Source organism: Cheilinus undulatus, linkage group 4 (assembly GCF_018320785.1).
Source record: "Cheilinus undulatus linkage group 4, ASM1832078v1, whole genome shotgun sequence".
In the NCBI taxonomy this organism is placed as follows: Eukaryota; Metazoa; Chordata; class Actinopteri; order Labriformes; family Labridae; genus Cheilinus; species Cheilinus undulatus.
Window position 1 is genome coordinate 42,700,516 of NC_054868.1, and position 13,314 is coordinate 42,713,829.

The 13,314-nt window shown below is 39.4% G+C and overlaps 1 protein-coding gene across 1 annotated transcript in view; it reads left to right on the forward strand.

Annotated features, from left to right (window-relative positions):
* mtnr1aa (melatonin receptor 1A a) overlaps positions 1 to 12,945 on the forward strand; it is a 71,867-nt gene extending 58,922 nt beyond the window's left edge. The window contains exon 2 of the mRNA XM_041784314.1: positions 11,482 to 12,945. Coding sequence (XP_041640248.1) covers positions 11,482 to 12,350 — 869 coding nt within the window. The 3' untranslated portion in view covers positions 12,351 to 12,945. The remainder of the gene's footprint in view (positions 1 to 11,481) is intronic.
* The last annotated feature ends 369 nt before the right edge of the window (positions 12,946 to 13,314 follow it).

A 13,314-nucleotide genomic window follows, 5' to 3' on the forward strand; every position in this document is an offset into this window, starting at 1 on the left:
ATGTCTCACTCAGAGGTCCGAACTTGTTTCATTCATTTTTCTTTTTACATGAAAACCCCTTCATTCAAACTGAGTCCTGCATGCTGTATCTAGAGGCAATATGACAACCAAAAGAGAACAATCAAAAAGAAATATTTGGCAAAGAAGACAAACAAAACTACTAACAACAGAAAGAATCAACTTTTAGGTGCAAATAGTAACTTGATATTCATAACAGAATTATGTTTTCAGATGTTTATTGGCAATCGTCTTTCACTCTTTCACTGTTTAAAAAGCCCTCTGTTTCAGCCCTGCTCAGAACAAGCTGTTTCTGTGTCTGTGGCTTTAAATGTTACTGAACTGTCTGACTCTGCCCCTCTCAGGAAGTGGATGTGGCTTAATGGATGTAGCTCTCCTGAGAGGAGGGCGGAACTTTCTTTCAAGCGGGAGGGCCAACCGAGCCTGGGGGCGGGGTCAACTCCCTGCATGATATCATAGAGGGAAAATCTGAGAATGCCTTGTTTCAGCACACATTTTCTGAAAAGTGGAATGGAGAGGGGGATTTTTCTGGTACTTGAGGGGATTGTGGACAGGCCAGAGTCACATATTTTTGTTAGAAAAGCCTGAAAAAGTGATTTTTGCATAATATGTGCCCTTTAAGAAAAACAGTGCTCCGACTCTTTGGGTTTAATATTTCTGAAGATTAGGAGCTTTTTGATATCAGTGATCATTTTAATTCTGTGGTTTTAAAACACCTTTTGAGGAAAAATATCTACATTTCTAAAATTTTAAGAACCTGTATTGAAATAAGTAATAAGCTCTGGCAGAACTGAAGGTTCCTGTAAGAGCTGAGAGGTGTGGATTTTATGTTTATGGTGTGTAGGACATGGAAAAACCAAGGTGTTAAGATTTACAAGAGAAAAATTCAACATTGAAAATCCTTTCTGTGTAAACAATTTATCTAAAAGTTTTCACAAGGTTAATATATTCTCTGTTACACTGCAAGCTGTCCTACCAAACTGAAGAACTGTACAACAAGAGCCCCGGACAGAGAGGTGATAAAGAATTCAAGGACCAATGGCAGAGCTGTACAGCTTGCTGACAAAGCACATTTTGAGTGACAACAGACAGAGCAGCACTTGCCGGGCGTCATGTCAGAATACTGAAAGACGTCACTGCAGGAGACGCAGCATGACTCCGAGAGCAAAACACTGGTGTGATACAATGAGAAGCGTCACTCTTTTAGCTGTAGTCCAAAGCAATCTGAGGGAAACAGACAGCTCACCGCCAGTCTGACAACTTCCCTGCTGTAAAGCGTGAAGGTGGTAGGCTCCTGCTGCGGGTGCTCTTTACGACACTGAGAGACAGTGGACTTGTGAGGCTGGAAGAGAGAAAAAAAAAGCAGCCAAATGTGAAGACTTACAGTATGTAGAGGTGACAGCTCGAGTTCACACTGGAGAAACAGTCAGCTGATAACGTCAGAGGAGACTTTATTTACGCACCTAAATCTAACTGGTCAACATAGATCAGTGCTTGGTGAAAACCTAATTCAGTGTTAATGCCATATTTTGAGAGATGACTGGTCAGACCTGTGGCTAAGCCAGTGTTTATGTTAGTGTGGGCTGAGAAAGTCAAACACTGAAAGACCCACACTGGTGGGCTGATAAGAATACAGTGCCTATAAAAAGTATTCACGCCAATGTTTTACCCATACATATATATGTGTGTGTGTGTGTGTGTGTGTGTATATATATATATATTTATATATATATATACAGTGCTTAACAAATTTATGTCAAGCTTGTCAAGCTTTATGTCAAGCACCTGTCAAAAGACCATCCAGCATCATGAAGTGCTTTGATGCGGACTCTTTCATTTTCAATGAGCTCTCCACGTTTTACCATTTTGAACAGGAATGAGGAATTTCAAACTGAATTCACCCAAATTTGATCCAGCTCACTGTGCTTCTCTGAGAAGTCAGAAATGAATCAAGCATAACATTCAACCACTAATACTCATTTTTCTCTTCCGGAATGCAAGTAAATAACTATAATTTGACATATTAATCAAGAAATATCACTGTGCTTTACTATTTTTTCAGTTTTTTTGTAAATCAGTAAATTTGAAAATTCATGAATAACAATAATAATTATACTTTAGCATGAAAAATATCATTTGAGTTAAAGAGCTTCTACATATTGGTGTATTAACCATTGCAGAAACATAAAAAATGATTTTAGTAATTACCAGTGCTGTTAATTTAGGGCAGCTGTGGCATAAACCTTACTTTGGTTAGGGTTAGGGTGGTCTAATGAATTAGTTCAGCACTGTATGTACATGTGCCATACTCCTTCCATTTCTTGATGAAATATATACTGAACTCTGTGGCCTTGGAAACATTTTTGTATCCAACCTCTGACTTAAACTTTTCAATAACCTTTTCCCTGAGTTGCTTGGAGTGTTCTTTTGTCTTCATGGTGTAATGGTGGCCAGGAATACTGATTAGCTGGTGACTGGACATTTTGCTACAGACTACAGTCACGTGAGACACACGCTTTGCACTCAGGTTTGAGACTGCACTGACTGACTGAACCTCTGTTGAATTAAGATCAGTCACTCTAAAGGGGGTGAACATTTATTCTTTCACATATTTTACTTTACATATTTTTATTTGACATTATTTTCTAGATATCTGTTTTCACTTTGACATTAAAGAGTTTTTCTTAAATTTTTTTTTGTCAGATAGCCAATTTATATTGGCCATAATTGACTTATAAAAGCAACAAAAGGGGAAAAACATTCAAAGGGGGTGAATACTTTTAGCATCACTCTTTCTGATTCAAAATTTAAGTGGCAAAGTTTGTGAATGGAGAGAAGCCAAGAGGCGGAGCTTAAATTAAGCCATGAAAGAAGTCAATGAACAAGGCAAAGCCAAAGATTTAAGGATAAAATAGTCCCTCCTGTCTGAACTTATGCTAAGCTCCATATCAAATCGCAGCCTTTCCGTATCACTGCAGTGGCTTCAGGACAGTAAAGTGACAGTCCTGGCATGACCCAGTAAAAGCCAGGTCTTAAATCCCTTTGGAAAATCTGCGGAAAGACCTCAGTAGAGCAGCTCACAGACGCTTCGATTTCAGCCTGAGTGAACTCAGTGTAACTGTGCTCTGAAAAATGGGACAAAATCCTAACTCAGATGCTCCAGGCAGATATAGCCTCAGAGGTGTCATTGCTGCCAAGATTAATTTTCAAAGTATTGACTTGGATGGTTTAAACTAATTTGGATGTAATGCCTGTATTTTTTTCTCAGTATGTCTAAAAAAATTGTTTCTTTTTTTTTTTTTTTTTTTTTTTTTTTTTGAGGGGGTGCTGGTAGCAAAATAAATTAACTCGGCGTTCCACTTTACGATTATGCTGCAGCACCATAAACTGTGAAAAAAGCCTGGCAGGATACTATCTAAATGTACTGTGCATCTTCTGTCAGCTTTCCTGTGCGTGTCAAAATTCATTGCAAGCTACAGGGGAAGAAAATTCTCAGATGGGCTTCACTTGTACCTAAATCCTGACAGAAATTGGCTAAAAGTGTTGGATTGCAGAAATGGGAAAAGGACACAGCACCAGGCCGTATCTTTCCTGGAGCCAAATGAAAACTCAAAGTGATGCGTCAATCACAGGACCGGTCACAGTGACAGAGACCGTGAGTGAGAGAGTCCGACAGCCAAAAGAGCCGGCTGCCTCTGGGCCTTTCATGACACGACCTTGTCAAGGTCAAGGCTGTTAATGCTGAGTGACTTGAGTTTAAAATGCTCTAAAAGGGTTGTTACAGTAAAGAATAGCCAAGGGAAGGAAAGGGAGCCCCTTCAAGATGACAGATGCAAGTTGTCTTATCACCGTCTTTGAACATGGAGGATGTGTTTCATTCTGCAGCATGAATGGAGCCTGAGTGCATACACGCATATTTTCTTTTTTTTATTGTCATTTTGAGAACCGTTTACTGATTTACATCAAGTCTTCGGGGACCTTGTCAAACCTGGATTGTAATCACTACAACCCCAAGTGATGCTTTACCAATAATTAAGCTCTAACCACAAAATCTAATGGGTAATGTTGTGGGGATCAGCTGTGTCCACAAATGGAAGTAAGGTCCACAGATTGACAATGTGTGTGACCAGGGTCACCACGCTGTTTTACATAAGTGTCCATAAATACACATCACAATCTTCAAAATACAGATATAGCCAAGGGATGTCAAGATACAGCCAATCTGCAATACTGTACGTTGGTTGTAAGATGCAGTTTTATTATAGTTTCTAACAGGTTTCCTTTTTTATAAAGACATGAGATTGGAGCGAATGTGTGGATAAACATCCTCTTATTTGAATTCTCTGACAATAAAAGTACATTTTTATTATTGGTCATAATATACTATATATGATTAATTTTGAAGATGCATAGTGATGATGTTCATTTTTTCTGTATGAAAGGTGACAATTAAGTGCAGCTGTTTCAGCTGATAATAGCCAAAACAGACAGCGCCCTCTGCTAGCTTTAGAGAGTATCACATCAGAAATTTTCTTAAAGGGTTTTAAATTGTCCACAATTTTAAAGATGTATTTTTGTGCCTTTATGTGGAGAGTAGGACAGTGGATAGAGTTGGAAACAGGGATAAGAGAGCGGGGAAGAGACATGAGGGAAAGGGGCCGTCCTCTTATAGGGGGTGTGGCCTAACCGCTCGACTCTTTGCGCCCCAATTGTCCACACTTTTATAAATGTATTTTTTTATTATTTTTATTTTTTTTATTTTTTTGCAGTATATCTTACATCTTATATGACCCCATTCATTACACAGGGCATGGCTGCAAACTGACTCAGTGCTGTCATTAACTGGAAATAATTCATATTTATTAAGACAAAGCAATATTTTTATGGCATGCTTGTGTCGGCTACACGGTGTATGTTTGTTTCATGTTGGCTGTAACAGACATGACAAGACAAAGAATTTTAGATTTTTCATGTTTGAACGATGTCTCTGAAATAATGTGTTTAGCAGCTATGCCACAAGCCCATTGTGTACCAAACCCCAACGTGCTTGAAGGTGCGAGGGCCTGATCAGTGCTGCTTGCAGGCCTGGTTAACAAATGATTATTTGTACGAGGAAAGAACTCAAAAACACTAAAGCTAAAATCTTTTAGCTTATGGTTTTGTAGGTTTTGTTTCTGCTAACTTAATGTTCTGACTCACTTCAATCTGTATAAGAAATGTTTACAGATTGGCAGACAATGTTAGTGTTTAGCCTTAAATCAACAGGCTAGCTATTCCTCTGTGAAGTTGGTGATATAAATGTCCCAAGAGGAGATATTGTGTAGTTATGACATTCATTAAATGGAATCAAAACTTTAACCAATCCATTGTCTAGATTTAATATAACTTTTCTTTAACAGTGGCTTTCTCTTTACCACTCTTCCATAAAGCTTTGACTGGTGAAGAACCCTGGCAACAGTCGTTGTATGCAGAATCTCTCCCATCTCAGCTGCTGAAGGGTGTAACTCCTTCAGAGTAGTCTTAGGTGTCTTGGTGGCCTCTATCACTAGTCTCCCTCTTGCACGGTAACTCAGTTTGTGAGGATGGTTTGATCCAGGCAGATTTACTCATGTGTCATATTCCTTCCATTTCCTAATGATATATTTAACTGAACTTTGTGGCCTTGGAAGTATTTTTGTATCCAACCCCTGACTTATACTTTTTACTAAACTTCTCTCTGAGTGGCATAGAGTGTTCTTTTGTCTTCTGGTGTAATGGTAACCAGGAATACTGATTAACCGGTGACTGGACATTCTGCTACATACTACAGGCACTTGAGACACATGCTTTTCACTCAGTTGTGCAACTACTAGCACCAGTTGGCTGGACCTCTGTTAGATCAGTCACTTTAAAAGTGGTGAATATTTATGCAATCAAATATTTTACTTTACATATTGTTATTTAATAATTCATTCATTCATAATTTATTTAACTAATCCATTGTTTACTGTATGAATGGTTTCTAGCATCTGTGTTAGCTACAACAACCTTATAAGGAAATGCTGTGTTTTTTTCATAAATAAGCTTACTCTAGTTAGCAAAAACAAATCTTCTGACCCTTATCTTCATCTGATAGATGTGTTAAGTTAAGACCCCTAGTGCATGCACTTTGAATTGTGTGGGCCCGTGAAAGTCCAGTGAATAGGCCCTCCCTAAATGTGATTTATTAATTTCAGTGTGTGTTTGTTGGATCAGTTGCGCTGGAGCAAGCTTCTGAGCCATGGGTCTCAAACTCGCAGCCGCAGGCCAATTGCAGCCCACGGGAAGATATATTGTGGCCCCCCACTTGACATCAAAGTGTAGTGTTCGTGCGGCCCGCGCCTTTAATGCACGCACAGTACAGCCTCAGTTACAAAAATCAATCAGTTTCTATTTCCAATTAACAACACTACAGCTTTAAAGCCAACAAAAGGCTCAATTCATATTATATCCATAATATGAATAAGCATTAAGAGATGAGAACAAGAATTCCAAATTGGTGCCTTAATCCCCAAATGCATTTAATTAACACACTGCAGCCAAAAAAACACGCTCTTTTGATGTCTTCATAATAAAACAATCTTCCGGATGTTATGGTTGAGGGCGAAGGCATCAATGATTTTTGCTTGGTCCAGGGCTCAGGTTCTGTCTGAGTTTATTGCCAGCAGTACCAGGGTGCTGGTCCAAGAGTCTCCACTGCTGTTTCTCAACTCATTCTTTAAACGATGCAGACGTGAGAAACTGCGATCACAGCTCACTGATGTGACAGGAAGGTCAGAGATATGGATAGGAGTTTAAATAAGTCTTTAAAGGCATCCAGAGGTTTTTGCCTTGTTAAACCAAACTTCTCCTTAGTGGGATCAACAGCTGGGCTCAGGATGACAAATGTTTTCCCTGCTTAATTGTCCATCAGCAACAAACACAGACGTCGTATCTTGTTTTGGTGAGCAACTCAGTTCAATCTTCGGACTGATTTAATCCCTCATTATTACAATCTGTAATGCCAAAGTAATATCAACTGATTTTATCTACATATGATTTAATTTTATGTCAACAAGAAGTGAAATTGTGGTCTTAATCACTTAAGTTTAAACGGGACATCGCTTATAAATCCTGTGGGGTGTTTAACTACAGATCTTTTCAAATGGTAAAAATTCCTCTCATAATGATAAAAACAATACTTTATAAATTAAAATGTAATCCTAATCTGGACACAGGCTGTCCTATGGTATGAGAGGTAGGCATGTTTGTTCTAAATGCAGCGCCAAAATGCATCCAAAATACGCACAGAGATGACCCAGTTCATCATGCATGCAGGGACGTCAGGGGTATTCTGACAGAGTGGACGTGTAGAAGAACAACAGTAGGGCTCATACATGTGTTTAAAGTCAAGTTTTCACTCAGCAGATGAGGGTTTGCAGCTCTAGTAACAGTAAAAGTGCAGCAATGCTATCAATCTCTGCAGGATCCTATCTCTCTCTCCCTCCCTCCTTTCTCTCTCTCATTCTCCTCTCTGGACTCTGTGCACTGATCCCAGGTCAGGTAAAATAGGGCTCAGATCAGGTTTTGCGAACAGGTTGCCGTTTTAAAGCCATAAACAGTTATGTTGAATGTATATTTATAATGAATAATCCAGTCTTGTAAATTCATCATCAGTGGATTGTAAAAACATTCAAATCTGTAAAAATTGTCATATGTCACAAGGGCAGCATGTTTTTGCCTGACCTGTTCAGATTACTTGCAAATAAATTCTCTTTCTAAAGTAGCTAATTAACCCTTTAGTGTGCAAACATGCAGCACTCATTAAATGGTACCTGCATCTAACACTGGATCATTTCTCTTTATAAACATTACAGCAGTGGTTGGTCATATTGATACTGCAAATCCAGCCCCCTTTGCCTCCTTTTGGATCTAAAAAGTATGCCAATGATTTTCTGTTGGGTTCAAATGTTCCCTTAGTATGTTGCTTGAGATATTCTCCTTTCTTTTGTGGCACCCTGTTTTTGTGCAGGTTATGGCATATGGAGTCTGACATCTCTAGCCAAATGCTTTACTTCAATGTCTGTCCACATTAACATTCAAAAAGAACATCTTTTTCTATTTTTAGAAGAGAGGTTACATTTTGCAACAGTCTGTTTTACTGATTCAGCAATAATGTGGACTTTTGTTTGCTATATAAGAATGGTCAGTATTTCGGTTAAAGATATTGCTATTGCGGCTTCACTTAACAATGGAGCATGTTATTGTCAACCTGCACGGGCCCTCTGTGCAGCAAGGCCTCAGACAGCTCCCTCCTCTCCTCCCTTAAGGGCAGCCTTGAGCGGTGTTCCTCTCTTTTTTGCTTTACTACTTCTCACACTTTTACCACATTCACACCCATGAGCAGGTGTGTAAAAAGAAAGCACTGCTGGTATGTTTAACCCTAAAGTAATCCTAGCAAAAACTTGTTTTAAAAATGTTCTTTTGTGTGCCTTTACTTCCTCCAACAAAGAGACAGACAAGAGTCTTTCTCTCTCTCAGCGGAAGAAAGGAGGAGACTCACATACGCAGGCACACATATCTATACATTCAGTAAAGCTCTGTAGCAGCCGTGGGGTCTTGACAGCAGCAGGTGCACCTAATCCCCCACAGAGGGCAGCTGAATGACAGATAAAAAAGGATAAAACTTAATTAATAGCCACATGTGATCCCTGGCAGTAGAATGGTTGGCATGTTCTTGGTGAGATAACAGGCCACCGGGCTGATCAGTAGTGTGCCTCTAATGCTCAGGTGAGACTGACAGGTCTGCCTGCAGGTTGTGGGAGTGTGTCTGATACTGACAGACCAAACGTCAGCGCAGAAATGAAATTGCTCCGCTGCGATTGTAGAGATATACAGCGTGCTTAGTTCCCATCTGACAGCCAGTAAATGCCTCTTATCATCCGTGACAGGGTGTTGTCACATACGCAAAGCTGGATGTGGACTTGTCAATAGGCCTGGTAATGTGCCGCTTACATATACATGGAGCACATATCACTAATATGGAAGTGACAGCTGTGAAAATGCTGTGTGGCTCCACGTTACGATCCTCTAACATTCACATGACAGGCCACTCAACAGTGAATAATGCTGAAATACAGAGGTCAGCTTAATTAAGGGAAGCACAGCAGCGCGTGTGGCCGCTACCACAAACATTTGCTCTTTTGTCTTTTCCAAGTGCACATCATGTAATTCACTTTTAAAGAGGCCAGGGTTCACAGATGCCTCTCTGAGTGTAACAGTATGTTCTCCAACAGGCCATGTCTAATTTTTCCCATCAGTGTGGGGACAAAGAAAACACTTGTGTGCCCTTGATTAGCACTCAGCCTGCAGATCGTGTTTGTCTGGAACACACTATGTGGAGTCCTTGATGGCAATTAGAAAAATGCATTATTTAGCGACAGGGACTCCCTCCCTTTCATTATTCACAAACATTAAAGGGTGACAATTGAATGCAGGTTAGAGTTCACACACGCTATATTATCAGGGGAAGGCAGGAAATGTGTCCGTGGATTCATACAAGAGCACATACGCACAAAAGAATACAAAACTTGCAGATGAATTCAGAATCAAGCCTTGGGGCCTTTTCCCTGTGGCTTATGTAACGAAGCAGCAACAAAACAAATGGATGTCTCCAAGGATTTCTGGTGTCTTAGCATATTTCTAAATCCTTTACACCTAAATTTCCAGGCATACTATGACTGTTTTCATCTTTCATTTTTCCAAGCAGCTCTGTTGCTTTTTCAAATGTACCTCTTTTGCTACTTTTAACCTGTTTTGCCATTTTTTTACCCATTGTTGCCACTACTTATTCCAACTTCAAACCCAGTTTTAAATTTTTCCTGTTTTGCTATGTTTTGTCCATTTCCAACTGTTTTTTTGCTATTTGTTAACCAATTGCTGCCAATTTATGCCCATTCTAACCATGTTTCTTTTGGGGTTTTTTTGCTCTTTTTGCCATGTTAAACCCAATTTTGGCCCTTTTTTTTCTTTTTTAGCAACTTTTCATCCTTTTTTGCCACTTTTTACCCATTGTTGCCACTTTTAATCAATGTTTGCAACTCTGTATTCCCACTTTTAACTCAATTTAGACACTTTTGCCTATTTGGCCTTATTTCATATTTATTTTCTATTTTCCAATTGTTTTTTTTTTTTGCTCTATATTACTACTTTTAATCCCTTTTTGCTACCTTTTGCCCTTTCAAACCCATTTTTGCCACTTTATACCAACTTTTCTTTTTTTTTTGGCACTTTTTACTACCCTTTTTTACCTCTTTTATTCCATTTTCCACTTCTTTTCCCTACTTTAATTCTATTTTTGCCACTTTTGCCCATTTTGCCCCTTTTAATATCCATTGACACCTATTATTGGCCCTTTTAACCAACTGATGCCAATTTCAACCATTTTTGGTTTGTTTTTATTGCCCTATTTTGCTATCTTTAACATATTTTTGCTACCTTTTACCCTTTTTGCAACTTGTTACCCCTTTCTGCAAGTTCTTTATGCCACTTTTACCCTGTTTGGCACTTTCTCGCCACTTTAAATCATTTCAGCCACTTATTTTCCTCACTTTTAACAAAATCCAGGCATTTAGCCCATTTTGCCATTTCTTTGTCACTTCTAACACATATCTTGCCATTTTTCAACCTATTTAGCCCCTTTTTTAACCACCTGCAGCCCATTTGGACAGATTTTATCAATTTATGTTGGTTTTTGGCCCTATTTTGCAACTCCTTACCCATTTTACTTCTTTTTATAGTAATTTTTCACCCTTTTTGCCACTTTTTACCCAATTTTTGCTACTTGTCTGCCATTTTTGTGACAGTTTGGCTACTTTTACCCCATTTTGTCCCTTTTCCCAAATCTATTATTCTTCCCTTAAGGCTGTCTCATCTTCTACTTTATTTCCTGGCAGACTGACATTTGTGCATGTCATGACTCAGCTATGAGCTCTGACATTATATTTTAGTTCAGTGTGCCCATCCTTATTGTTAACATTTCCAATAAAAAAATCTGTTTTAAGAAAAGGGCTTTACATTTTGAAAAAGGCTGTGTCATTTTGGTAAGAGTAGCTACTATCAGGTGAAAACAAAATATGGAAATCAGAACTCCTTTTTATCACCCCTCATTGGTGGCCTTGTTGCAAGGTTTCACTATACCCCTCTTTTAAACCTCTTTTTCAACCATTTTTTGAAAGCTGTCTTTCTAAAGAATGGCTTCAAGAAAAATGAAAGAATTAAATCTCCTCGAAAAGCAAAAAAGCTGCACAGTCCTTTCAAAAATGTTGCAGAATTCAAATTTTCCTGGCATATTCACCAGTTCTCTCTTTGTCTCATTCATTTGGATGACCAATCTGCTTTGCTTCTGTTGTCAGTGACTCATGTGTCCTCTCTTGTCTCTATCGTGGGTGTCTGTTTTGTCTGCAGGGAACATCTTTGTAGTGAGCCTGGCAGTGGCAGACCTCGTGGTGGCCATCTACCCGTACCCTCTCGTCCTCTCTTCCATCTTCCACAATGGCTGGAACCTGGGGTACGCCCACTGTCAGATCAGCGGCTTCCTCATGGGCGTCAGCGTCATCGGTTCCATCTTCAACATCACTGGCATCGCCATCAACAGATACTGTTACATCTGCCACAGCCTCAAATATGATAAACTGTACAGTGACAAAAACTCAGTGTGCTATGTGATGCTCATCTGGGCGCTGACTGTGGTGGCCATCGTGCCAAACCTGTTCGTGGGTTCACTTCAGTATGACCCACGGGTTTACTCATGCACCTTTGAACAGTCTGCCAGTTCAGCGTACACTATCGCTGTGGTCTTCTTTCACTTTATTTTACCCATCATGATTGTCACTTACTGCTACCTGCGTATTTGGATACTGGTCATACAGGTGAGGAGGAGGGTCAAGCCAGACAATCGTCCCAAGATAACACCACATGACGTTAGAAACTTTGTCACCATGTTCGTGGTGTTCGTGCTCTTTGCTGTTTGCTGGGCGCCACTTAACTTCATCGGCTTGGCTGTAGCGATCAAACCAGAGGTGGTGATCCCACTCATCCCTGAGTGGTTATTCGTGTCCAGCTACTTCATGGCCTACTTCAACAGCTGCCTTAACGCCATTGTGTACGGTGTGCTGAACCAGAACTTCCGGCGTGAGTACAAGCGCATTGTAGTGTCGGTGTGCACGGCACGCATCTTTTTCCAGGATAGCTCCAACGATGCCGGAGAGAGACTGAAGAGTAAACCATCGCCACTTATGACCAACAATAACCAGGTCAAGGTGGACTCTGTCTGAACTGAAACTGTCTGAAGAGTTAAAAAAAAAAAAAAACTGAGTGAGGAGAATAACCAAATATAAATATAAAAGCTTCTATCCACTGAGCTGTCCACAGACTGTCATACGGTGCTACCTGGCCTCTGAACAATCACAGTAAGATCAGAGGAGCATATTATCTTGTCTTTTATCAAGCACTTTGGTTTGACTCTGCAGTACCTGTAGTACAGTAAATATATGATGTCTGTTTTGTTTTCATGTTTACAGTGATTATATCAATGTATCATGCATTATATAAGTATTTATTTTGTATGAAATGTCATGTAGATCTATAGTAAGATACTATATCAGGTTCCAGTTAAATGAAGACACATTTTATCAGGCCTATAAAACGTCTCTGCAAAACTTGGTTGAAAATATATCCAGAAGTTTATGACGAAGTCAACCAATTTTATTAACCTCATTTGTGACACTGTAACACTAATTGAGTGCAAGCAATGTGGGTTGCTGCTGTCTTATTATACCCTGCAATACATTAGGTGGAATATATATTTTACTCTCTCTCTCTCTTTCTCTCTCTCTCTCAGCCACCTCGTGAGCTCATTATACTGTATGCATGGATATCAGGAAATGTTCATATGCAAAATAAAATCTGATATTGATGGAAGATCTGCTTCTCTCTGTGTCCAATATGCTCAATATTACAGCAACTCTGATGTATAATTTTGCCCTTTTCCATTATTTTTATCTTTTATCATACTAATGGATCCCAGAAAGTAATATCTGAGATTTTGGTACACAGCCTGGGTAAACACAAGTTCAACTTGGGGAGAAAAGCCAGCTGTTAAATGATTGAGGCAAGATGTCAGGGGGAATCCGTCATTGCTTATGAAAAGCAAATGTATGGAAAACTTTAAGAAGTTATTCAGTTTAAAGTTCAGCTGTTGGGTCAGTAAGATGGATGGCATACATATGACATCATTTT